Here is a 24,663-nt window from a genome sequence, read left to right as displayed (position 1 = left end):
TTGAATGAGTAAAAGTGCATTTTTACCATAGAAAGTTAATGTAAGATGTTTGATTACCAAACAGTGCTCAAGAATACTTAATGGAGATAAAACAGAAAGTCCTTATGGCCAGGAACTTGAGAAACTTTTTGGGGTTTATTGCAGTTGAAAAAAATATGTATCTTTATTGCCAGGATTTCTGTGAGTACTGCTTGTGCTACTATTTCAGCCGTCCTAGCTCCCACTCTGCTTTCATTTCTTGTGAATCATCTTCCTGAAAGCTTGGATAGGAAACCTCTTCCCTCTTTACTTTACTTCCAGCTGTGTTTGTGAGGTTGGGAAGTATGTGTGTGGAGGATTGATGGAAAAGGCATGGAGATAGGGGCAGAGGGTGTCCGTTACTCCAAGGGTGGAGCTGTAACACAGCTCATCAATATCTCTTTCCTCTATTGACTTTAGTGACTATTTTGCACAGCATCTACAAGAATGTGTGAAGAGAACCTGTCTGAAATGTGACGACAGGAGACGTCGTGCTGAGCCAGAGAAAATGTCTGTACAAACTGCCTTTGACTAGCCAGGGAAAAAGAGCACAAATAGAGTTGGTCAGAAGAAGCTTAATAAAAGTTAGCTCTTTTGGTTGTTGTTGTTCTGAATTAGTCAGTTCACTGAAACTAAATCATTTTGCAGAGCGTTTTTGCACTGCTTTCAGTGGCATCCCAACAACCTTGTCAGCCAAAGAACTTTGAGAGTAAGATATGTTAGGTGACAACATATCAACCCTGTGACTTTTCTTTTTCAGGCTCCCCTTGACAACCAACCTGAACTTATTGAGTCCTGGCTGATGGCCACATTGCTGCACAGATGGCTGAGCTGACAAAATCTGTAGTTTGGAGCATCCTGAAGCACAAGCTTGATGCTGGATTTTGTATGGACTCGTGTGAGTGTCTTAACAACCAACATGCTACCTGCTTTGTTATCTTTCTGTCCTCATTGAGTGATGGCTATGACCTGGTGCAGAATGTGAGAATGTCTGAAGTCCTACAAATTCCCCAAGGACAGGAAATTTCATTCAAGCACAGCATTTTTGCCATGACTCTCCTCTTCAGCTCATCCAGAACCCATGCTGTTGTCCTCACTTTCTTTGCTAAAATCCTATCCTAACTCCTCATAAGAAAAATACATGTGAAATTTAGTTGGAACATAAGCAGAGGGTGGGGCAAGATACCCTGGCTAAAAAGAGCCCAGACACACAATGAAGGAGGTGGTAGTTACTGGATGTGCTCAAAAGTTTTTATTGCAAAGAAGCTGCCTTGCAGGTCACACACATTTATATCCACTGGGAGCAGTCAGTCAGAAGATGAAGTGCAGGAGGCCAAAGGAAATTAAATATATCAAATTATCTAGGTGTAAGAGCTGATTGACTAAGAGACTATTATATGACTATCAAGGGTCCATGCCTCTTTATAGTTTTGGATGCAGGATGTGGCTGTCAATCACAATTTATCAGCAGCATTGTTTCATTAGCAACATAAGTCTACTCAGCTCTTGTGCCAGGGTGCTGGGCAGTGGCAAGACCTGTCTGCTGGAGAGCGTGCAGACTTCTGCAGTAGTTGAAAAAAATAACAGATTCTGCCTTTCTGTCCACCTCTCAATTATCTAGGTGATATACAATGTATAAGATAAACATCAGTGACTGAGAAGTAACCTTGGAAAGAAGATCAGAAGTAAATTGGTTTACATGCTTGAGCTGGTGCATGAGCTAAAATTTATATGCTGTAGCTTTGAATTCTTATACTGTAAAGGGGAAGAATGAGCAGATTTACTGCCTTGTAGCTTTTTTGAAAAGGCTATTCCAAATATTTTTCATTTAAGCCTTGCAAAGGCTCAGTATTTATATAGTTCACATGGTACAATTAATGCCTACTTATCTCTCTGCTCTTCACATAAAACTTCTAAAAAGGCAGACAGATGTCTGACGTACTTTAAAACTTTAAGCCAATATGCAGAAAGGAGCATAGTAATATTTTCCTCACGTCCTCTCAACCCATTCCATTAATATTTATCTTTCAGTAATTAGCGGAGAAGCTAAACAATATTAATACTTGTTAACATGTAGGATTTTGTTTGTAAGCAAAGTACAGACTGAACAAAGTACAAGTGGACTTTGACGAAGTACAGACTAACAGAACACAATTGGCATTGCTGGAACTGGCCACCAGTGCCTGGGGATTCATCTCATATTATACCTTATTATCCAGTGCCAGCTGGCTTATTCATTTCTGGGATTGATGGTTGCGGTGAGAGACCAGATCAAGGTAGGAGCCCTGGGTGTTTACCCTTTATAAGAAGGCCTTCTTATCAGATGGATCTTCCTGATTTGTGTCACAATCACTGAGTTGGATTTCTTCATGTTAGAGAGATGCAAGTCTCATAAGAGACAAGTTCAGGTTTGGGGTTCTTGTTCCACACACTATGCTAGTCAGTGGCTTAGATCCCCACTGGGGAAACTTAGTTGAAAAGGCTGTGTCAAAAGCTAGAGGAAAGGTCTCTATGAGGCCTCAGGAGAAGAAACTATGACTCGTCTAAATGAGGAAATAGTCTGTGCTGTCTGGGGTTCTGTAAATGCAAAACTAGCTTTTCAACAGAATCTTGTTATATACTACTATTATTCTCTAAGAATGCCAAGAAGAACAAGGAGCTATGTCCAAAGGTTTTTTTGTTTCATAATTGTTCATTCATTTTTCAAAATCCCATGGGGCATAGTTGATTGCTAAACCAGAAGACTATGGGCAATGAGTTCTGACCGTCAATTAAAGTGACATTACTTGATCTTAAGGAAGTGCTTGCCCTGTCCCCCTTCTACATGTAGAGTAATTCAAAAGTAAACTCTGGACCTTTTTCTAAACAGGCTAGATTAGAAACATGACTACCAGGTGTAAACTTGTTGCTGCTGAATGCTATCAGCATTATTGACACTAAACAAGTTTGAACTGGTAACTAACAAATAAGTGCCTTAGCACAAACACTGCGCCATCTTAAAAATCTCAACTCTCACTAGTTTTCAGATGCTTCTCTATGAATTATGTTGCAAATTAGAAGATATGAGTAAGTAGTAGGGTGACTAAGTGCAAGGTTTCAGTGGTGAGTTACACCACGAAAGTGTTATAGAAAGATACCTTCTAAAGACAAGCTATTCTTCAGAAGCTATTCTTCAGAATGGTTAGTCTGAGATGAACTGATTTACCAATAACTTGTAAATGATGTGTCCAAGGTATCTTGTACACAGAAATTTTGGAACTTTCCATGAAAGAGCAACCCCAGACAAAAATAAATATTCACTGAAATTACAGTGTGTTTCTTTCTGGGTGAAGGTAAAATGACTTTCAGACACCGCTAACATCCTGGTTGAGTCAATTCAACCTCCCTTAAAATACATAGTTTGTGGTTTTTTTTTTTTAACATATTAGTTTTTAAATAGACCAAAGAAACATCCACACAAGAGCTGACAATGAGTGTGTTTATTTTTCCCTTCATATCTTCTTAGAAAAGAACAAATGAACAGAAAAATAGTGATCCTTTTGATATTTTCTCTGGTGGAGTTCTTTTCCACTTAAATTTCATATGCTGCCTTTTCCTCTTTTCCAGCTTTTCTTGTCCTAGCAGAAAGAGCTCATATGAGAAGGCAATGCTTGCATCTGTCACTTGCACATAGAGTCTGCATTACATGTACTACAGTGAGTGATGTTTCAACAAGATTTGCTGAATTGACACAAACTTTCCCGTAAGTGGTGTACTACTGAGAAACTGGAGGCAAACAAGAGTAGACAAGGGAACCAGGTATGGAAGGAGCAAATCTGTCTCTGACATCTGAAGATAATCTGATTATGGCATTCCTATATGATGGAATTGCAGAACTAGTGTAGACACTAATGATATAGATACTAATTATATAGATGTAGATCAAATGTAGACATATGGAGAAAAAAATTGTTTATTAACAACTGACATAAATGATTTGGGTGTTTTATAAAGTAAACCCTATTTCACAGAATCACAGAATCACAGAATTGTAGGGTTTGGAAGGGACCTCGAAAGGTCATTGAGTCCAACCCCCCTGCCAAAGCAGGTTCCTCAGAGCAGGCTGCCCAGGTAGGCGTCCAGACAGGCCTTGAATATCTCCAGAGAAGGAGACTCCACAACCTCCCTAGGCAGCCTGTTCCAATGCTCCGTCACCCTCACCGTGAAGTTCTGTTGCATGTCAGTGCGGAACTTCCTGTGCTCTAACTTGCAGCCATTGCCCCTTGTCCTATCCCCACAAACCACTGAGAAGAGGTTGGCTACATCCTTCTGTCCCCCACCCCTCAGATATTGATATACATTGAGGAGATCCCCTCTCAGTCTTCTCCAGGCTGAACAGACCCAGGTCTCTCAGCCTTTCTTCATAACATTTCCCAGAAGATTTGTTTGCAAATTAAGCTGGAACAGAGTGGATTAAGTAGTGAATGGGCTGAGATGCTGCTGCCTGCAATACCCACTGTGCACATGAAATCATCAGAGGAGTGGCTGCTCTGTAAAAGAGATGTGTTTTTTTATATTACATGCTGAATACATTCAGGAGTATTGCCTTCCACCTCTCTTAAGGGCTATGGGAAGTTTAATAGGCAAATAATAGAGACTGAAAGACTTATGGTTTTACTACTCTTTTACCCTGGTTGTGGAGCCAGCAATGACTAATTTGCCATGTGTCCGTTTTGGACTTGTTTAACACATTTCCTTGATGGAGTCTGTCAGCCTCACCTGCAGTCTCTAGTAAACTTCATCCACCAATAGAATCATGACCTACATAAACATAATTAAATTCTACTCTGAAAGTAGGGCAATGTGTTGAGCTTGGATGTGATTTTCTTGTGATCTTCTCATCTCTTGAGATCATGTCTGAGGCACCTTGCATAGACCTTGATTCAAACATGGAAGAATGGTCTTCCTGGAATTCCCCACAGTCTAAATTAGCTGCTGTCTAATGACAACAGAAGACATCTAGCTCTGGTGAATCTCTGGGTAGTCTTTCAAAGATATCTGGGTCTTAATCACATGATAAAGTAGCAGGGGTTCAGCAGCTGGCAGTCTGCTAGAGACTTCATGCTTGTTTTCAAAAAGAGGGGTAGGTGCAATGCACTGCTGCAGAACACCTAGTGCATCTTTGAGATAAATCATCCAGAAGGATTTTCAAAAGTAATTGAATTATTTAAACATGCATAGATTCCCTTTCCTGGTGGACTTCTGGCCTGGGCCATGTCCCAGAAAATGGTCTCATGTTATCACTGTGAAGCAGTTTTACAAGAGACAATGTTGTGCATCCTTTTAAACATTTTATTTATTTAGTTAGTTAGTTATTTTAAATAAATATGTCTGAAGATCTGTTTTCATGAATGCAGAGGAGGCAAACTATGGAGTGCAAAATAATTCTAAGATGTTCTCCAAGAATTTCCCTGGGTAGTTTTCTTGTTGGGGGAGTCCAAGAGGAAGTGGCACAGGTTAGCTGGGGGACAAAGTTGAGTTGAATACACAGGCAAACTGGGGTGAGCTCAGCTGCTGATCACATCCACTCACATCCAGACTCATTTTGGAGACAAGAGTGTGAGCATTTCTTACCAGCAGAAAGGTTTCCTTGCCTGCTGATTTTTTCTGTTTGTACATCAAGCCAGGAGAAGCACAGAAGTAGAATGGGTGAACAAGAGATGTGAACCAGAGAGAAACTCAGGCTGATGTGGTAGTATAATAAAACACATTTGTTCCTGACAGTTACAACACATAAAACCCTAATCTTAGATAGCTATTTACATCAGAAAAGAGTTTTTGTCTTCCTGAAAAACAAACCAAATCAAACCAGCCAACCAACCAAACAAAACCAAACCACAATAATAATCAGCCTACTTAGAGATTACTAGAGAGCTCTAAAATACATGGTTGATTAAAATTTATGCAAGGATATTGTTTTCAAACAGTGTTTAAGCTTTCAGAAGTCTTTGTCCACACATTTGTCAGCACTAAAAAAACAGATGTCCAGTGGAGGCTGGGATGGTCAAGACTTTGAAGCTCAGAAACCCCCGCAGCTAACTAAATTGCTTGGAAGCTTTATGGATGTCCTTTTACAGAAGGGAAATTTGATCCCAACAACAAAATGTTTTCAGTAAGTGTTTTGTTCTGTCAAATTTGATCATCTCCTAAACTTGCATGTACAACACCGATATTCAGATGAATAAGAAACAATATCTGGAGCACTAAAAACCGGAGATACAATTTCCTCTCTCTTTTCTCCCAGGTGCTCCTCCCCTTCCTTTTGGAGAACTTTGAGTTTTCTCTCTTGAGTTTTCCATTTGATCTTAACATTATCCTTGTCAAACTATTAGACTTCTGATTTATACTTTCATCGGTTGTTTTTTTTTGTTTTTTCCTTCTGAAAATGAGTAACAAATGGTATTTCTGTTATTCTTGCATGTACTATTTTAATTGTTTATGAGACTTTTATTGAGTAGTATCATATTTTACAATACCAGATGTTTCCTTAAATGTGCACTGAGTTCCTGGATCACTTACGGACTGATAAACCCTGGAAGGAACAACTTGTATTGTGAAAATCACTTTTTTTTTTTTTTTTTTTTTCTCATGATAATTATTCTGGGTAATCTTTGAAATATGTTTTCCAGAGCCTTGTTTTAGTTGAGATGACATTTAGTATGTCCATATGAAATAGATGTTGTTCCAGCAGTGAAATACAAACTTGGCATTCCGTGCACTTGCTTCCAGTAAAAAGGTTATATGAATGCCAACGCCTGTAGCTGCTGAAATGTGCAGCATGTGAATGGTAACACTAGTCTACAGGGCACAACTTTCTGAAATTACATTGACCTACATATTTTTGCATGATGATGATAAATAGTAAAATAAAAAGACGTTTTTCTTCAGAAACTAAGAACAAACAGTAAAACTTCCTACTGCAGAATGGGGTAGATACTAAATGTGTGCATGTGTTCAGAAAATGGTTAGATAAAATGAAAAATCATCTAAAACAGCAGGAGACCTTCCTTCTGGCTCAAGAATGTTCTTAGTTGCAGATCTCTGACTGCTGTTTAATCTGACTTAATGCAGCAGTTGTTGTTCTCTTAGGCATGAAATGAAGGCAGATTTAAAGTGCCCACATAATTTAAGAATATAAGTCGGTCTGGAGGTGCAGGATGTGCATTCCTAAGTTCCTCAGATTTTTTATTTTATTTTTCCAAATCTATGCCTCCAGTTGTTTATCTGTTTTGAAAGCCTATTTATTTATGTATTTTTCCAATCTCAGTTTGTGTTGAGGCTTGCTGGGTCACTGTGTTGTGAAAAATCAATGAGATGTGATGGGATTTCTCAATGCAATTTCAAGTGATGTGTCTGGGCCCTAAGAATGCATTTGTCTTATTCAAAGAAGAGTTCGTGAATGCAGTTTCGCAGTGGTCTATCTGTATGTTGCCTCCTGAAACACCAAGTTTCAAGAGGTGTCTTAGAAGACCTGTTTTTTAAGGCAGGAACTGAAAGAGGAGTACATTGGAGCTTGTCTCTATCATGCATAGACCAACATGGAAGAGAATGCAAGTACTTCTTCTGTTTATTTGACTATTTCAAATAGTAACACAAAATTTAACTTGTGAAGGAATATTTTATCTTCTTTAAATTCCAGCTACCTGCAGTGTCTGTTACAGTACATATACTATTGCTCTGAGCCATTGTCAAGTGATAAAAGCTCTGCACTCCTCTCAGATTTGTAAGGACTATCAGTTTCGGTAGAACAAGCACTGAATTAACCCATCACATCTTCAAGAACTCCCTGGACTACTTACTCCAATACAGTGTTCTTATTTTTTTCTTCTGGTTTGTGAACTCTCTGCAATTTTTCCACTGTAGGTACAAAGGTATTCCTCCTGGTAACAGGTTTCCTTTTGCAGACCTCTTAGATACGGTTGGCAGATTAGACATTGAAAACATACTTTCTAGGGAGATTGCTCTGATAATAACAACATAATTGTCTTGCAATGAATGTTTGCTTGGGTACCATTAAAGTATTCAAACATCTTACACGTATTTTCTTAGGTGATAACTGGTGTTTTACACCAAACACTGCCAACACATAGTCTCTGTGTCAGGATTTTACAGTGCAAAGGTTTTTAGACATTTGATTTTGAAATCAAATAATAAGATTTCTATGTAGCTTAGAGGCAGGCTATCACTGCAAAGCAAGTACAACAGCTAAAATTAAAGGCTTGTTTGTTTATATTGTTGCCAGTAATCTAACAGCAGTCGGATTAATGGTTATTAAATATGCAATACTCTATGCCAAACTAATACTGAATGCAGGCACAATTATGCTATTTTTTCAATACTACATGATCAGTTTATTATTTTTAAATCATATTTTTCTTGAAGACCAGTAAAACTGCTAAATAATGGGCAGTTATTTGAAAAAAAAATATTTATTTATTTGTACTTATCAAAAAGGGGACATTTTGGAGAGCAAAATTATATGTTCTGAAAAAAATATTTATAAAAGGCTGAATTGTTCTAAGTTTTTTCCTGCCAAACAGTGTGATAGAAACTTCAGATTTTGAGTCTTGCAATGTGTGTCCTGAAACTTTATCTTGCATTTGGATTCTTGGGTCCTTGTTCAGCTATGTACCATCCCTTGATGCTGGCTTTACAGATATAAATCTGAAAAACACAGCTCAGTCCACGTGGTTTGGTGTGTCCATAAACACCGTGGAATTTCTGACTTCATCTGAGGCATTACTGCTGGACACAGCGAAACAGTTTCAGATAAACCTCAGGCTTCATTTGTCTTTATTAGGGATTTCTTTAATTAAAAAATAAACAACAACAACAAAAAAGTTTTATACATACTTTGAGAACTGAATAAAACTTCCAGCAATGATAACTCAGAAACTATGGAAATTACTAATTTCTTTGTGAATTTTCAGAATAGTTTACAATGCAACTCATACAAGAATGCCAGAGAAGTCCTTATAGTGGGAGCTGAGAAACATGGCTTCGTTAGCTCTCATAAGGGGCAGTGAGATGTAATGTTCTTTAACAAGCTGATCCAGGCTATTAGTCTGGAGTTTTTGGTCCTTCATATGGCTACAGATATTCTGCTGAGGATCAGAGACAATGACACAAGAAGTAGCTGCCAGCAGCACCACCACCCACTGGCAGGGGCTTCATGCTGCAGTTTAAGGGTCAAGCCCCAGCCAGTCTGGAGCTGATTATCACAGGCAACCTCATGTCATGGTACTCCTCTGCCCACAAGCTAAACATCTCCCCTGCTGAGATAAGCGAGTGTCTCTGTGACCTGGCCAGAGACAGTCCAGTCATGCAGTGACGTGCAGCGTGCTCACCCTGCCACTCAGCTGCGGTTCCTGTCTGCGCTACAGCCCCCTCAAAAACTGGGGACAGGCAAGGGTTTGGCAGGTACTTGGTGTTTGCTCCAATAGTTTGAAGAAACAGGCATCCACTAAGGACTTCGTCTGGACAAAAAAAATATATAAAAAACAAGTGATAGGAGCATTGAGGTGCAACCAGGTGGAGAACTCTTGTCTGCCTTTCCCTCTCACTACATCTTCTACTTTTTTTTTTTTTTCTTCCCTGCTGCAGCTCATGGCCAGATGACAATTAAAATCGATAAACTCTGATGACTCCCTTAGCAAAAGAGACCTGGAAACACAAAGCAGTTTTTAATGCCATTCTCCTTTATGTTTGGTGAGGAAGCTGGAATCAGTCAGTGCTTGGGCCAACTGCTGCACTGGTGGAAGTCCTGGCTCCTTCCAAAGCTTTCTGAGTCTCTGCTGAAGTGGCCACAGCCAAGACTTTGATCTGGAATTGCAAACTTCATAATCATTACCATTAATCCATTGCACAATTACGTGTTTTGCCACAGATTTATTAAAGTGGTATTAACTGGTATTTCACAATCTCCTCCTGAAGAGGTGAAGCAACTGTAGATTTCTGAAGGTTTAACACTTGAAAGACACTTCAGTGTCTTCCAGTATTCAACAGAAAAGTAATTTCACATAATTTCATCAATGTCAAAACTTAACCCTAGTTGGCTTTCCCTTACTCTTGCCTAGAGTACCCTTGACACCCTCTCTGTCAGCTGAAATGAATGTTCTCCGTATTGGTGGGTTAATTATTTTCAGCATGGGTTAATTATTTTCCATGCTTAGCCTGAAGCACCTTAGCTGTTTGTATTGACATAGAAAGAAATTATAAAATTGAGGGTGTTTCAAAAATATTTGTACATAGAAAAGTAGCTGTTTATGGATTGTTACTGAATTGAATTGAATTTGACTTAGAAATTAGCTCCAGCTGCAGTATAGCCTTTCTTTAAATGGAAAAAAAGACAAATTTTTGTCTGTGATCTAATTATATATCATTTCCATTGAACACCCAGAACGTGCTGGTTGCAATTCTGAGTGGATGACTTAGTACAAGAAAGGAGATTTCTATTTGACTTATTCTTAATCAGAAAATACATTTCTATATACAAAAAGAAAAAAGAAAAAAAAAAAGAAAAATGAAGTTTTAATTCTTTAAAAAATCAGCTGAAAGTTTTTAATTTTCTGTAAAAAAAAAAAAAGTTATTTCCTGGCTATGTGTTTTTTTTTTTTTTTTTTTTTTTTTTTAACTAAAAACCATATTATTGCAATATTATTTCATTTTTAGAAAGGGGAGGTTATCATTGCCTTTTGTTGCACTAGTTATTAAAAACACATTCAATGAATGAAACCTTTCTGCTCTGTTAGTTTTCATGAGTCTTTTAAAATTATCAGACAATCTGTTGAATGTATAGATATTTTTATCACTCATGTCAAAATCCATAAACATATGTCAGTCGCTTAGTTGCACTGTTGTTTGAAATGCTGCATTAATGGAATAAAGATGAATCTTACTGTAGACTCAAGAGCCTGATGCCCACAGCTCCTGGTGCTTTCTCCTTTTCTCTGTCATCAAGTGAACCATCAGAATAGAAATGCTCAAGACTACACCTACAGAACTGCAACAGATCAGAGTCCTGCCTCAGAAGATGATAACAGGCATGTGTAGTCAGTCCTGCAGTAACCCTTGATATACTTGGGAGCTGCAGTAGTACTTCAGACCATTAATTCTATAAACATTAAATAAATGCTTGATCTTTACATTTTTATTTTTTTTTTTTAAATGGATAATTGTAGTGGCTCTTTGACTATGAGACTCAGCTGAAATAGAAAACAGAGAGGCAACATTTTGAAAGGGATTAAAATCACTTTCAAAGGAAATTTTCATTTCACTGTACCTATATTTCAGAAAGCATGGATTTCATCAGAAACCATGCAAGTGCCACTCTTTTCTGAGTATATTGATTGTTAAAATAAACCTGCCATATAATCCTCAAGCCCTAAGATTTCAAACCCATCATCACATAACAACTGAAAGACTAAATCCAATTTCAATATACATAGCTATACATAAAATTTAAGAAATAATGGAAAGTGAGTTATTTCATAGGACGTTTGAGGCTGGAAGGGCCCTATGGAGGCCATCTGCTCCAACCCCCAGCTCAAGAAAGGACACCCAGAGCCGGGTGCCCAGGACCATGCACTGGTGGCTTTGGAAGATCTCCCAGGAGGGCGGCTCCACAGCCTCTCTGGGCAACCTGTGCCAGTACTCTGTCACCCGCACAGTGAAGAAGTGCTTCCTGGTGTTCAGAGGGAACCTCCTGTGTTCCAGTTTGTGCCCTACCGAAAAGAGCTCAGCTCCATCTTCACTGCACTCTCCCTTCAGGTACTAATATACTTGATGACATGCTTCCTGAGCCTCCTCTTCTCTAGGCTGAAATGTCCCAGCTCTCTCAGCCTTTCCTCATAGGAAAGGCACTCCGGTCCCTTTGTCATCTCCATCAGTCCTTTACTGACCCTCTCCAGCAAGCCCATGTCTCTCTTGCATGTGGGAGCCCAGCACTGTGCCCACTGGTGTGTCCTCAGCAGTGCTGGGTAGAGAGCTCTCCTCCCTCCACCTGCCAGCAATACTTTGCCCAACGCAGCCCAGGTTGACCTTCCTTGCAGCAAGGCCACACTGCGGGCTCATCTTCAACTTGTCCACCTCTGTCCCTGGGTCCTCTTCTGCCAGGCTGCTATGTTTTAGTGATTTCAACCATGAGCAGTCTTGGCAACTATTGATCTGAAACACTTTGTCTTCACTTCAACAAGTGCAACTGAGCGCTTCTACATCTCTGGGAGAAATGAGCGAGGTATTCCGGGCAGCTTGCAGGTGCCTGGTCGGCTCATAGACCGTGTGTAACTAACAGTAACAGCTGTACCTACAAACACAGAACGAACTGGCAAGTGGGGTCACTAATAAAAACTAACGGTGTCTGTCTCCTGTATCAAACAGGAGATGGAGGTTGTGAGAATAGGGAGGGAGAGGCTGCACCAGGTTGGCGTGGCTAACCCCAAGACGTGGAAGGGTCTGTAGAAGGGCTCCTAGGTACGTGGATGGTGCCGCTCCGCTGCTGCTGCCCCCGACCTCCCGTGGGACACCCACCCCCAATTTGCACCAAGACGGGCACGGGGAGGGCAGGAAGCATCCGCAGCCACCCCCACGCCGGGCAGGGCAGGGCAGCCCCACGGCGCCCTCCCGGTGCCTCTTCTCCCTCCTCCGCCGCCGCCAGCGGGCAGCCCCGGGGCACGGCCCCGAGCCGGTGCCTCGGCGGGGGCTGGCGGGCGGGGCGGGGCCGGGCCGGGCCGCGGCTCATAACAGCGGGCGGCGGGCAGAGCGGTGGTGGCGGCATGCCGGGCGGCGGGGGGACGGCAGCGGCAGCGGGGGGCTCCGGGCAGGGCAACGGGGAGACGGTGGCCATGGTGGCGGCGGGCAACGGGCGGCAGCGGGAGGGCGCCGCGGGGCCGGGGGTGGCCGACGGTGAGGCGCGGGCCGCGGCTGTGCCCATGCTGCCCGCGCTGGAGGTGGCCGAGGAGCCGGAGAAGGCAGCGGGAGGCAGGAGCAAGGACCCCAACACCTACAAAGTGCTGTCGCTGGTGAGTGGTGGCGGGGGCTGCGGGGAAATCTGCGCAGGGAGGCTTCAAAGCCGCGGGGAGCCGGAGGGACGGGGGAAGGAGTGAGCTGGCTGCGTGCTGGGCTCGCACGGCACTGCCCCTGCAGCCGCTCGCAGCCCGGGACTGCTGGACCTGCGTGCAGAGCCGCTGTTAGCAGGTAGGTCAGCTTCCAGTTTTAGCCACGCTGCTGTATTATAATTATCCTTCCTGTAGGGCTGTGGAAATAAGGCTGTCCAGACTGCCTGGTGTGATCATTGCGAGGCTAAAGTCATTGTCAAGGTTAAACCGGGGCACTCGTGGAAGGAAGCTGCTCTGCAACCGCAGCAGCCTTTATTGCTTCACATATATAGAGAGCATACACCTGTAAGCTGTTCTCTTATCCATTACAGCATAAGGATTAAGGTGCTTTTCCAACCTTAGGGGTACTGTTGTAAGCTGGTTACTGTGTCAAATGAACTGGCTGCCACACTGGAGCAACTATATACAGGTCATGCTTCCTGACCTTTCAGTATTGTGGTTACTATTCCCAATGAGCTGGTCACCATGCCATCGCAGCTACACTTATGTCATGCTTCCTGACATAACAGGCTGTACCTCGCATTTACAAGCTTGTCAGAACCTTATCATAAGAAAAATAGCAAATTTCACTGAAGGTTCTATCATAGTTTCCATGCGGACGTCTTTCTGGCAACTGTACTTCCATCTAAAAAGACTTCATCAGTAAAGGGCTGTTGCTTGTTTCGTAACTTTGCCCTCTTCTGGGAGGGACAGGCTGTTCCAATAAATGCCGTGATGATGAAAACAGCCCATCATTTTCCAGTCCTCAAAACAGGTAGTGATAGTGAAAAATCACATGTTATTCAAACCCAATGCAGTTGCTCTAGCCTTTTTAGACTCTCATGCAACAAAATAATTAGATATAAACAGTCACTTCAAGACTGGTGTTGAGCACAAATTTAAACTTTTGTGCATACTTACGCACACTTCTGAGTCAAGTCCTTATTTTCCAGACCAGCTGGCAAAACATTCATCCTGTGCTGACTGAAGTTTTCAAGTGAAGTATACGTTGTCTGTACAGAAATAATTTGAAAGCTCTAAATATAAACCACCATGAACCCTGTAGCATTGCTTTCAGATCTGTTGCAGGCAGTGACAATTTAGAGTATTCAGAGAGAACTTGGAAAAGTTCCTAAATATTGTAGGTGATATTGGCCTGAGTAAAACAAGGGCATATTTGGCTCAAACATCATATTAGGAAGTCAGAATGGTGAAAAACTGGAGTTGGAAATGTAGGTTCTTTTTATTACCAGCTGCTGCATTTTACAATGTGTTAGTAGTGTCATTCCAATGTTGAGGTAAGAAAGGGGTTAGCTTACCTGCTTGGTGTTCTGGGTCATGCAGTGGAAAACAATAAAAGCGATGTTGTTCAAAGTAGGCATAGGTAGACTTCCTTTGCCTGCATTTACCTGAATTGCATGTACCACTGCTACTACTGTTATTTGGGTATAGATGGTTTCAGGTAAGTGCCTGGATGACGCTTTTTATTTTTTCCCCTCTTATTTTTGTTGTTTAAAAACAACAACAACAAATCTTTCTGGGAAGCAGGGACTTGCTCATATTCCCCTCTTCCTGTATGTGTGCCTGCCACCCACAGATGTCTGTGCAGGTTGGGAGCACGCCCTCTGTGTTACCGGCTTCTGCCCATGGGGTGAAAATTCCCTGCTACAGAAGATCTGCAGGGTTCCCTTGCAGAAATGGTTGTGCCACACAGAGCCAACCTATGGATTCTGGTTGCAGAAGCCTCTCGATGCTACATGGTGGTGCTCAGCTATTGTTACTGGAGCGTATGATGGTTGGGGGAGGATGTGGGTAGTTGAGGAAGTGGTATAGAATCACATCCACTTTTAGCAGTTTGTGCTGCAGCACGCATAATTTTAGCTCAGCTGTAGGTTTTCACACGGTGCTGGTCACTCTTCTGGCGCTGTGTGCAGAGAGGATCCCCTGGCTGGTGGGACAGGCCTGCAGCATTTACTAACCCATCGTGCTTCTCTGAAGGCAACAGAGTGAAAATATCTTGAGCAGCCATGAGAGATGATCCTTCTATACAGTTCTGAAATCTCCAAGCATACCTTTGTTTTGCTCATTTTCTGAGCTCTTTCATCCCTCAAAGCTGTTCGTGGCCCCTCCAGGTGCACCTGCTGCCTTTGTAGGACTGAACAGCTTGCTGGCCACACATGAGCAATGTAATTCTTCCTTTGGTTTGAAGTTTTCAATTTTAACCTGCCAGTGTTTCTCAGGCATTGCATTTTGGTCTGGTTCACTCATTTCACTGAAATAATTTTTCCATTTGTTTAAAACAGCTGAAGTGTCAGGGGGAGGAGGTGGAATGTAACAAAATAGATGACTTTTCTTGTTAACAGCCTTAGACTTTCCTTTGACAGGGCTGGAAAACTCATTTTAATGACACTTTCTAATTAAAGATCCTTTAGAGGTGTTTTTTTTTTTTGTTGTTTTGTTTTTTTTTTGTTTTGTTTTACAGCTTCAGAATTCATGTTTAGAAAAATTCAGGTAAACTCTGGGCCGAGACCTTGAAAGCATGATCGTTTCTTTTAAAGATTTACTGAAGCATTTCATGGAGCATTAAGAGTAAAATTACTGTGGAAGTCTGGGATCACTTTTTCCTTTTACTTTTTTTCAAAAAGGTTAGCTCAGTTTTTAAAGATCAGTGTTTTAGGCATGTGCCAAACACAAAACAGAGTTCTGAAATTTTCTTCGTTTGCTTTCTGCACTTCACTGGGAGGGTGGATAGAGCTTGTGTAATACCCTGTGAATTTAAACAGCTTTTTGTGCCAAGTTCAGACAGCGTGACTCTTGGTATGCGCTCCCAGAAGCCATTCTCAGTTTTAAAGCTGGGTACAGACCAGTACAGATGCCGTGAGGACCAATACAGGATGTGTGGTTGAACTCCTGTAGATGTGGTTGCCTTTTATTTTGGATGGTTAGTGAGCTCCTTATCAGCTTCAAGGTTAGACCAAATTTTTGGGATAAAATGTTGTAAGCATCTGCAGATGGAAGTCTGTGAGGCAGGCTTTTAGCATGCTTCCGTGCTAGAGATGGGTGGTGTGGCATGGGAACAGGTTGCCCAGAGAAGCTGTGGGTGCCCCATCCCTGGGGGTGTTTGAGGCCAGGCTGGATGGGGCTTTGAGCAACCTGATTTAGTGGTAAGAGTCCCTGCCCATGGCAGGGGGGTTGGAAGTGGGTGGTCTGTAAGGTTCCTTCCAACCCAAACCATTCAGTGATTCTGTGGCATTCCTGGGAGTCTCTGTACCATTCTCAGTTAGGCTTTTTGCCAAGCAGTGTAAGTTAGGTGTGATAAATCAGAAGTTTTTTCTTTCCCTGTCGTCATCACCAGCTAGAGCCCATCTGGAACACTGTGCCTGGGTTTGGCCCCTCCAGTACAGGAAAGATCAATTAAACCGGAGTGGGTTCAGTAGAGGTCCATGAAAGTGGTTGGGGTTGGAGCTTTTCTTCTGTGATGAGAGGCCAAGGGAGGTGGATGGGCTCAGCTTGGGGAGATGCCTTGAATGGGGATTAGATCACACCCATAACACTAGCCATCCCACACTTCCAGGGATGTCATCAAGAAGATGAACCTAGGCTACATGGGCATGAGGCAATGGTCATAAATTGAGCAAGAGAGGTTCCTACTGGGTGTAAGGGGGAACCATCCTAGTGAGGATAACTAGGTGTTTGAACAGGCTGCCCAGAGGTCCTGTGTAGCCTCTATCTTTGGAGGTTTTCAGGACTCAGCTGTGTGAATCCCTGACCCTTCAAAGTCTGTGTGCATACTTTCAGCTCCTGCTGTGGGTGTGGTGACTGGATGAACTCTTCTCTGCCTTCTGCAGTTGCTGTGATGGGGCCTTTGTTCTGGGGGGAGACAGCACAGAAAGCTCTTCCACACCCATGGATTTTCCCTGTGTGTTTATTGCTCAGGCATGAATGTAACTGATGAGAGGAGAGGAAATTCAATGCCATGAAAGTGCTTGAGCCCTAACTTTGTGATTATTGTCTTAAGAAACTTTAGTACAGGTATTGTGTCGGTTCCAGTTCCTTGGCAGTGGATCCAGCTGATTCGAGGGTACTGTACTTTGTGCCTGAGTTTGGGAGGCATGGGCTCCACATGAAGTGTTTTCTCTAATCTTTTTTGTCTCTCAGCAAACTATTCAATGTCAGCCTTTTTGTACTGTCTTGCATTATGCCTTTTTTTCTTCTCCTTTTTGAGTAAGGAAAAGTGGCACTTACTGAAATTACTTGCTCCTCTGAGAGTGTTGGACTAGGCTCAAATGGGGCCCAAGAAACTCCCCGCAGCTTAACGGTAATATTAAAGTGATTGCTCGCCAAGTGATTATTATTATTATTTATGGTGCCAAATGTCCTTTGGCGATATAAAAAGTAAAAATGACAGTGACAGGGTGGCCATAGTATATGTAGCCTTTGAAGTGCTATTTGCTTAGAAAATATTAAGGTAGATCTTGGCCAGTCTCCAGTATGATAATATTTAGTAGGAAACTCCATTTTGGTGTTTGGAAACAGGATCTCTTACAGTAAATGTCTTTCCTGTGTTCTATCAGAAGAACAACCATTAGAGTTGGAGAGTTGTATATGTTTTGAATTCTGAAGATGCAGTAAAAAATGATGTTTGTTGGAAGTTTTCTTACTGCATTTGCTGTTGATATTGTGTAAATGCATCTGACTAAAAGTACATATACTTGTTACCCATTGATGTATAAACAATACATTAATTGTTGCTTGATTTAATCCATTTAAACAAAATGTCAGTTTTTGGCCAAACTTAAGATCATAATCTTTTTAATGGAGTTCTTCAGTCATTTCATTTTTTAAGGAAGGCTTTGCAAATAGTTCTCATTATGCATGTGGAGTAGTAAACCCATAATTTCCTTACTTTTCTTCATGTGGCTACATCTATGCTGGGTATTGAAGGGAGAAATCATCTCACTCTCATGCTGTAAAAAGCTAAGAAACCTTCAGCCACTCCAACTGTGAAGACTTTTTTTTTTTTCCCCCAGGGATAACTTGTATTCATGCTTAACTTGTGCTTTGCTTCAGTGCTCACCAGCATATCCTACCCCAGATGACAGAAGCTGATACTAAATAAAAACATGATCCAAAGAAGCACTTGCAGGAATTAAGGTTTAGTCTGTTTTTAAACAACAAACAAAACCCTCCAAACCAAAAGTTTACATAGAAATCTTCACCGGGGAGAACAGGGACTGCCTGTGTAGTAATTGTACTTGGGACTCGTTAGAACTTTACTGCAGGCTAGGCTGATCCTTGCAGTGTCTCAGAGTTGCTTTCTGACCTGAGAGAAAGTCACTTTGTGTCTGGCTAGGCAACAGCCAGGTGTGACTGCAGCTTTTGTAGCATACTTGAGCTCACTTTGAGCTGGGAAGGTTAGGCAGTGCTGCCAGCATGGACAGAACAGGGTGGCATTTAGGACAGGCCATGAGATACCCTTATGTATCTGAGCTGGAGGCTGAAAACCATCCTGCAGGCTTCAGTCTCACCTCTGAGTGTAGTGTGTGAGTGGTTTTGGTTTCATTGGCTACAGCCACAGTGCCAAGCTGGGGATCGATCTAAGTACATCCAGCTGTGGGACGTGCACGCTTCTGTCAACATCCCTGGCTGTTTTCATGGCTGAAAACACCCACATTGTGCCTGGGAATTTTAGTTTAGACTATCTGCTGATGGATTAGACTGTAGTGTGCTAGGATCAGCCATTTGGTCTGCTCAGACCACACAAATGAGTGACTGGGGCTGTGATTAGTGCCATGTGTGCTCAGAGGTCCTGCTTGAGCATTTCTTTAATTTTGCAGTAATTGTCAGGGACCAGACAAGGGCAGGTTGTGCTGGAGGAGAAAGTAAGCCTGTAGGTAGGACAACAAGGCCAACGCAGGCAGTGGCCTTGCTGGTGAGGTACATGGTGAGCAAAGCAGGTTTGGGAACACAAACCATGTTTGGCTACTAGTCTAGACTGCCAGATGGGTCTGTAGTGATGAAGCAGGTCCAAGGTCAGGGAATAAAGTCAAGTGTGTGAGTTAGGGGTCAGGGTCTGGATCAATGAGGTGTTTAGCCAAGGTGGACAAGGCTGCAGGGTGGCCATAACCCAGCTCAGACAGGGGATAAGGACAAAGACTGCCTAAATGCAGCTCCCAAAAGAGGTTTGGGAGAGACCCTGCTGAGGCTTCTGCTGGCTTTTTGTCAAATAGCTGTCTTTAGGGCTGGTTGGGATTTCCCAAAGAGTGCTCTCAGCAGCTGCACCAATGTCAGAGCTGGACCCCAGCACAGGCAGCCAACTCCCGGGAGCAGGGAGAAGGTTCTTGGTCCTGGTACCACCTCCTCTTAGATGCTAACGCAATAAGAGACCAATTAAGAGTTTAAAGTTTAACCTTCTGTAGCTGTGGTTATTAACTTGAAATCAGAACAAATGTCTGTTACTGCGTTAAAGCTCTTAGATTTTAGGTGAGGTCAAAGATAGAAAATTATGCAAGGCTTCCTTCCAGCTTCAGCTCTTCAACACTTTCCCTTGGTGTTCTTTCACTAATATCAATAGAATTACACAATGGCTGAATTGTTCTGTTTCGACTTACTGTGGAAGGTACATTTTTATTGATTTCAGCTGAAAGGAGGAATGGAGCACATTAAAGGTTCTGAAAATGTGGAAGGCTTGCAGAGTTTCCTGCTATGGAGCCATTAGTATAAAAATTAATATACTGGTAAACATCACTGTGACCATACTCAGTGGGAACTGGCTAAATACTTGTGTTAAAGAATGCTTTAATTGAAGTTGTTGTTGTGGTGCATTACAGTAGTGTTCCAGTTGAATGAAACATTAGTACATGCTATTTTCAGAGAAGCTATTTTACAATGATCAGTGTTGGAATTTTGAAAATAACACAGGAAATATATCAACACAAAGGTGTTTTTTTTTTTTTTTTTAAAAAAAAAAAAAGATTTCTGCACTAAAAACAAAACAACCAAACTTTTGTTTCCTGCACAGATGTTGCACAGGTCAATTACGTAAGAAGTTTCCATAAGGGTTCTTATAAGGCAGGAGTGGATCTTGTTGTAAATGCAGTGTGGTGGAGGGCACATTCCAAAAAGTAGAGTAAGGGCTTTTGACTATTGGCTATTGCTTAGCTCTTCAGCACTGAGTGAGTAAGAGCTAAGAAGAAAGGAGAATTAATGAGAGAAGACATAATATTTCTAGTACTGGAAAAAACTCGGATGTACGATTTTGCAGTTCTCTTGTGCAAAAGTTTATAGGCAAATTGATCTAAATAGATGCTTTTTAATATGCAGTAGTATTTGGGCACAAATTTGAGACATTAATTTTTTATTATTCTTAGAATCATAAAATGTATAACTTTGATTTTGTGTTAGCAGCTATAGCAATAATCAAATTGTATTGTTTATGGTGCTCTTTCTGTTTGACAGGATAAAATGGTCCAGTTCTTAAGTGCTCTTTGGTCGAAATACAAAGTTTCAGTGTTGTGAAGAAACAAACATTTGACTTTTTTTTTTTTTTTTTTTTGAAGGACTACATTCAAAGGATGTAGAGGTAAATAATGGCCTCTGTCAGCCTTTCACTTTGGAAAATGTCGAAAGGAACCAGGGCTAAAGATGTGCCTGTGACTGGGTATCTGAGCTTAGTAGAGGGTCATAGTGAATCACTTTGATACCTTATTTGTCCTGTCTTCTTCCTGTACCCATTTGTGGATCTCTAATTTTTTCCACTCCCTATGGTTTTACAGCATCTTACAGAATTTCTTCACTTGCTCTATAAGGTCATCATGTCTTCCTGTTAAGTCTAAAGTTGCTGCCACGACAGTAGCTCCAACATCTGCAGCAGAAAAAATGGAGTTGACCATGGGCTTACTTGGTATGTTTGGTAGCATTATCAGTACTCAGTTGAAGCAGCTCCCTCTGTACACTTGTTACAGATCTTACGACAATACTATATATAAAAGCAGCTTTAGATTTAGTCTTGAAAATAGACTTTTGGAAGAGGATGAGCATAAAGACGGCTCAAGGCCTAATTTTCTTCTCCACTCGTGCTTTTATTCATAGGTCAAGTGCAGCTTGCTTGGGCTGTAAATTTGGCATGGCACAGTGCTGACAACTTCTTTTTCTATGTAACCATGCTCTCATGTGTTGCTATCACTAAAGTAGATAGTGGTCTCTGTCTATTGTGTTCATAGTTTGCTGTGCTAAGTAAAATCATTTTTGAAAGAATGGTACAATTTTTTAAAAGGTACTTTTACCCTCAGGAACACTTTTCAGTCCTGTTTATTCTTAAGTCTTTATAAAAAAAAAAAATAAATAAATCTACCTGCTTATTTAATAGCAGAGTCAGCTGCTCTCTGGTAATTTAATTTCTTTAGAGAGAAGTTAAATTTCCTGTTTGTTTTTTTTTTTTTTTTCCTCTTTTTAAACTAGTATATACTTGTAATTTTGTCTCCCTCTAAATTCTCACATGGCAAATACTTTAAAAACAAGGCAGCCAGTGGTAAAATGTATGTGCTTTGATGTGAGTTTGTGTATTAAATACTTTCCCAGAGAACATACTGTACCTATATGGTTGCATAAGCAACAAATAAGAAAAATATTTTAGAGCTGAGCTGACAGCTGCTAACTGTTTTATTTTTGTCTCTTTCTTGTTAAAACTAGACACTTAAATAGTTTTGGAAGGTACTTGAGAGCTGTAGTATGATAATGTTTTCTGCTGATATTTCCCCCACCAAGTCAAGTCCCAGCTCTTTGGTAAGCTCCTTGAAGGCTTTTTATGATATCTTACAGTGGCGTGAGCTGCCTTTAAAACTTTCCTGTCTGTTGAATGACCTTAGGCTGCAATAGTATGTAATAACAGTCTGAGATCATTCCGTAGAAACAGCATGGGTAGACCTTCTGCATGCCTGTCTGTGAAGAAAAACAATTTTGTGTAGTTCTGAAGAGGTTTTGGGAGCAAACCCCAACTTTTGCCTCCACTGACTTCAGGATAATTCAGTCACTTTCAGTGTTTCAGGACAACCAGGATCTGCAAGCCTCTGCTGCTCCTTTTCCCCTGTGGGCTCCAGGCATGGAATGTGGATCAACAGAAGCATGTCTTTGGAGAACATAAAAATATTTACTAACGTGGAAAAATGGAGATGAAGGAAGGAAGAAGGATGTGTGCGATGAACTTGTTTCAGTGTTGATTACTTCGTTTTCGTGACCTATTTAGCTATGTGGCTGTGCTGGTGTGGATGAAATATCCACTTCATTTCAGTTTAGTAGAAAGTCTTAAATATCCTCCTGTTTGTGAATAAAGCTGAGTTGGTGAGGGCTATCCCTGTTTAAAAATAGCTTTTATAAGCGTGAGCAAATGTTCTGCTGCCTTTGGCAAGTGTAGATAAGTATTTTATTATTTTTTTTTTAATCTGTAAAATGTTTTCTGCACTTTTAACAATGCTCTTTATAAAGACAGAAGGAGCCTATGTTCTTACTTGAAATTCAGTATATATTACTATGTTCTTTACACTTTAGCAAATTAAATTATTTCTCAAAGATCTTTTGGTGTTAAAGTCCATGTCTTCAGTCATCTATTTTAGGCACACAAAATGGTTAAAAAAAATTAAAAAAAATAAATAAATAATAAGCCCTTCACAGATCCAGATCCCGGTGGTTTTGGAAAATTCCATGGGTTTTGTAATACTGGCAGTAACAACCCAGTCTAGACGTGCTCACTTCATAGACAGACATGACACAACAACTGCCAGAGTCAGTCATGGAGGTTAGAATGAAAATCCACTATTTGCACAGCTTCTTTATTAGTAACATAGTGGTTAGTTAATGGATGTGTCTTCAACCTTGGATTGACATGGAACACCAGGGATTAAAAAAGGAAGATGGAAAGCAGCTGAGTACATGATAGGCAAAGAGCGAGGAAGGTCAGTCAACACAGGAAGAAAGGTAATCCCCAATGGTTATTCCTTAAAAGAAATATCCATGTGTTCTTTGCCTTAGAAAATACAAAATAGAAGAGTGGAGGGAGTGTAGGAGTGATGAATGAAACTAGGGAAAAGTGAAGAGAAACAGACCATCTCAGAAGAAGTTTGTTGTTCTTTTACAAAGGACAGGTGACAGCAGCTAAGGCTGGTGAGAGGTTTCCCTGTGTATCACTAAGAACTGCTTTGCAGCTGATCAGTCTCTTTGGAATCTGATACGTGCAGCCTGCATGTGTACTGCCTTTGTGGCCCTTCTACCAGCTCTCTGAAACCCCTGGTGAAATTCTCTTCAACTTCTTCTCTATGGAGAAGCGTCGGAAACAATCTGCTCTCTAACCATGTTATCATATTGCCATTTGCCCAGCTCAAAATAAAAAGCTTCTGAAATGTTTTTGGGATTGCAGTCCTCCAGACACACAACCACCTATTCCCAACCACCATAATGTTTACAAGGCAAAGCTTTTATTGTGTCCTCCCACATAAAGGAAGCAGTGATGGGACAGAGATTCATCCCTAGATGACAATGTTTCTGATTCCAAAACAAACTTTCTCAGAAAATATTTTTAAAACAGGACATTTTCTCCTCTGCAGTTGTTAGTGTGTTGGCTTAGAAACTTTTCTCAAATATTTGTATTAAAACCAAATCTGACATTTTGTCCTAGTAATCTCTCAAGTTACAGAGCGTAAAAAGTTCATGTGCTACTCTTGTCTGTAATGAGGTCTGGTTCTTTAATTTTATTTGCCTTCCTGTTATGTTTTAGATTCCCATATTCTTTCTTTATTGCATGTTTTTCTTCTCAATTCTTGCTTTTTGCGGGGTGGTGGGATGGTGAGGAATGAGAGAGAGAACAAGTGAGGTGTGGTGGACAGCTGAGTCTGGTGCTTGCAGCATGATGCTGCAAGGTTCTAACAAGGTTCCTGATATGAAACCTTAAGCAATATGTGCAGGTACTTGTTTCTATATAGCAACAAACATAAATTAAAAACATAATAATAAAACCTTTATGCAGTACATTGCAGCATCCCAAACTTGAGCTAGTCATATGCAAAATAGTTCAGGTTATATTAGTAACCTATTTGTTGCAGTGAGGTCCCATATAGCACAGTAAATTAGTACACCTTTGGGCTATAGTAGCGCAATGTCTCTGTACCTGGGCAGTCTTATTTAAGAGCTGTCTTCTGTTGTCATCTGCAGAACTGATGATCTTGGAGCATTTTCACTGACAAGGTGTCAACTATTAGTGTAACAACTCCTGCAGGACCTGTTACTGCTGTTGGGTTTAGTTGGTATAGCAGAACATTTGTGCCATATGTGTGGGGAATATCCAGATGACTAAAATCATTTAGGTTCAAGGTAAAGCTTTGGTTCAAAATAAGTACATGGTTTAGTGTATGAGGTTTCAGTTGGCTGTCCCAGAACATAATCAAATGCCTTGGCTCTAAGCTGCCATTCTTGTGAAGCCTCTTTATTAAGCTCTGAAGAAAAAAGAGCTTTAGAATTCTAC

At 41.1% G+C, this 24,663-nt stretch overlaps 1 protein-coding gene and 1 long non-coding RNA gene across 2 annotated transcripts in view; both read left to right on the top strand.

Moving 5' to 3' along the window:
• The first annotated feature begins 12,790 nt into the window (after positions 1–12,790).
• The window catches only part of LOC101800212 (ectonucleotide pyrophosphatase/phosphodiesterase family member 1), a 55,909-nt gene continuing 44,036 nt past the window's right edge, over positions 12,791–24,663 (top strand). Inside the window, exon 1 of the mRNA XM_038176886.2 lies at positions 12,791–13,076. Within this exon, the coding sequence (XP_038032814.1) occupies positions 12,831–13,076 (246 nt within the window). The 5' untranslated portion in view covers positions 12,791–12,830. The remainder of the gene's footprint in view (positions 13,077–24,663) is intronic.
• LOC113843230 (uncharacterized) lies at positions 13,088–22,722 on the top strand. Its single transcript, XR_003496449.2, has 2 exons — positions 13,088–21,935; positions 22,190–22,722. It is a non-coding gene; the product is annotated as an uncharacterized lncRNA (long non-coding RNA).

The sequence above is a fragment of the Anas platyrhynchos genome, chromosome 3 (assembly GCF_047663525.1).
Source record: "Anas platyrhynchos isolate ZD024472 breed Pekin duck chromosome 3, IASCAAS_PekinDuck_T2T, whole genome shotgun sequence".
Classification (NCBI taxonomy): domain Eukaryota; kingdom Metazoa; phylum Chordata; class Aves; order Anseriformes; family Anatidae; genus Anas; species Anas platyrhynchos.
This window is presented reverse-complemented; position numbering and strand designations above follow the sequence as displayed.